Source organism: Sinocyclocheilus rhinocerous, unplaced genomic scaffold (assembly GCF_001515625.1).
Source record: "Sinocyclocheilus rhinocerous isolate Xijiao unplaced genomic scaffold, SAMN03320098_v1.1 scaffold392, whole genome shotgun sequence".
Lineage (NCBI taxonomy): Eukaryota > Metazoa > Chordata > Actinopteri > Cypriniformes > Cyprinidae > Sinocyclocheilus > Sinocyclocheilus rhinocerous.
This window is the reverse complement of record NW_015638990.1, coordinates 899654-901351: the sequence shown is the minus strand read 5'-3', so window position 1 is coordinate 901351 and position 1698 is coordinate 899654. Positions and strand designations below refer to the sequence as shown.

Below are 1698 nucleotides of genomic sequence, written 5' to 3'. Positions count from 1 at the left end.
CCAGTATCGAACAAATGGATACATGAACGAGGTCAAGAATTCAGACGGCCCTGTGCAATGTCCGAGATGGAATGATAACTTCCTTTCTTCTTTTATTTCCTGTTTAGTGTCAGGGTGTCAGTTTTGGTCAGTATGGGATGTGTGTCTGTACAAGGAGCGAATGACTATGCATCAGTCTGTGCAGTTTTTCTATTGTTGTGCCCTTCTACCCAAATATTGAAATGTTGTGAGGTTTCTGGGCAGCACATGCTGTGACTGTAAGCACCGTGAATGTGCAGAGATCCAATCAAACGATTTATTTTAGTTATTTATTTAGGATTGATTTTTAACTCCATGTTTCTTTTGCACTTTCTGTCTTGTCTTAAACTCCAACAGACCTCTATTTTTTTTTTTTTTAAAGTTACTTAAGTCTTTCATTTAAACCACTGAACACTCCATAAACATTAATGTAATTGTTACAGGGAACATAGCAAACTGAAAGACCAACCTTTTGAGACCAAAAGATCTGTTACAAAAATATGTTTTACGAATCCCTGAAACACATACAGAAGTACCAAAGAGTATTTTCTTCAATCCTGAGGCCAATGCAAATAACTTTAAGTTGTATTTGTTCTCTCTTTCTCTTTTTTTTGTACTTGTGCGTATGGACGTGTGATAGTTTTATACAGAAATAAATTTTATGCTTCGAGTTTCAGTTGTCTTTTGTTTGCCTCAGTTTATAAAAAAATAATGATATGTGTGAGCGCCAAAGGTCAATTATCAGATAAAAAGGCATTTAGCACAGTGTGAGATGGTTTGGAGAATTTAAAATACTATTGACTGGCCACTCTTGAAGTTATTCTGAGATTGATTTCCAAGCAAGTAAGAATTTCTGACTGAATAATGATGGACGCCTGTTCTAAATTGTAGCATAACAATTTGAGATGAAATTTGAATTTTACTCAAAAAGAGAGAGCCCCATGGAATAATTAGTAACTACAATATAGTACAAAAGTAATTTTTGCATGTTCAAGGACTCATGCGTGTTGTGTCAAAACAATTACAGACAAATCTGAAAATTGGCCATTTAAGTTTTTTATGAAATTGTATTTCCCTGCAACACTTATAAGTGGGAAATTGAGTACTTTTAGCCCAGTTCTGTAAGGTCAGTTGCAGTCTGTTTTTATTAATTCTTCAATTTGAACTTTATTTCGTTCTGAAAATTTTAAATAATAAAAAAAAATGCCTTCAAAGTTGTGAACTTTTCGCACCGTCCATGCGAAAGTCTTGATCACCTGCCACGTGACAAATTCTCCCGGTATCACTGGGTTTGAACATCAAAAGGTAAAGCAACTGTATTACCACTGCCTGACCTAGTATTAGCTATACCGAATAAAAATGGTTTAAAGTGGCTTTAAACTTTAATCTATGAAATGACAGCATAGATTATTTATACCTAAAACTAACTTTTTAACAGAGCACAATTAAAAAAAATGAAAGCACCTAAATTATGCAGCGAAGTTCGCTTAATTTGAAATGATTTGTGTGATGTATACTGTATATATATATATATATATATATATATATATATAACAAAAAATAATGACGCCATTGGTGTAAACTTACAGATTAAGGGGCGGTAATATTATAATGAGATCCTTTTGCCACGTCACCAAGGGAGCGAAATCAGACGGGCTGGTTTTCTCAGATGCTTGCAGA

The 1698-nt window shown here is 34.0% G+C and overlaps 1 protein-coding gene across 1 annotated transcript in view; it reads left to right on the top strand.

Annotated features, from left to right (window-relative positions):
* Positions 1-673, top strand: part of LOC107750858 (prolyl 4-hydroxylase subunit alpha-1-like) — a 14307-nt gene extending 13634 nt beyond the window's left edge. Inside the window, exon 15 of the mRNA XM_016566407.1 lies at positions 5-673. Within this exon, the coding sequence (XP_016421893.1) occupies positions 5-75 (71 nt within the window). The 3' untranslated portion in view covers positions 76-673. The remainder of the gene's footprint in view (positions 1-4) is intronic.
* The last annotated feature ends 1025 nt before the right edge of the window (positions 674-1698 follow it).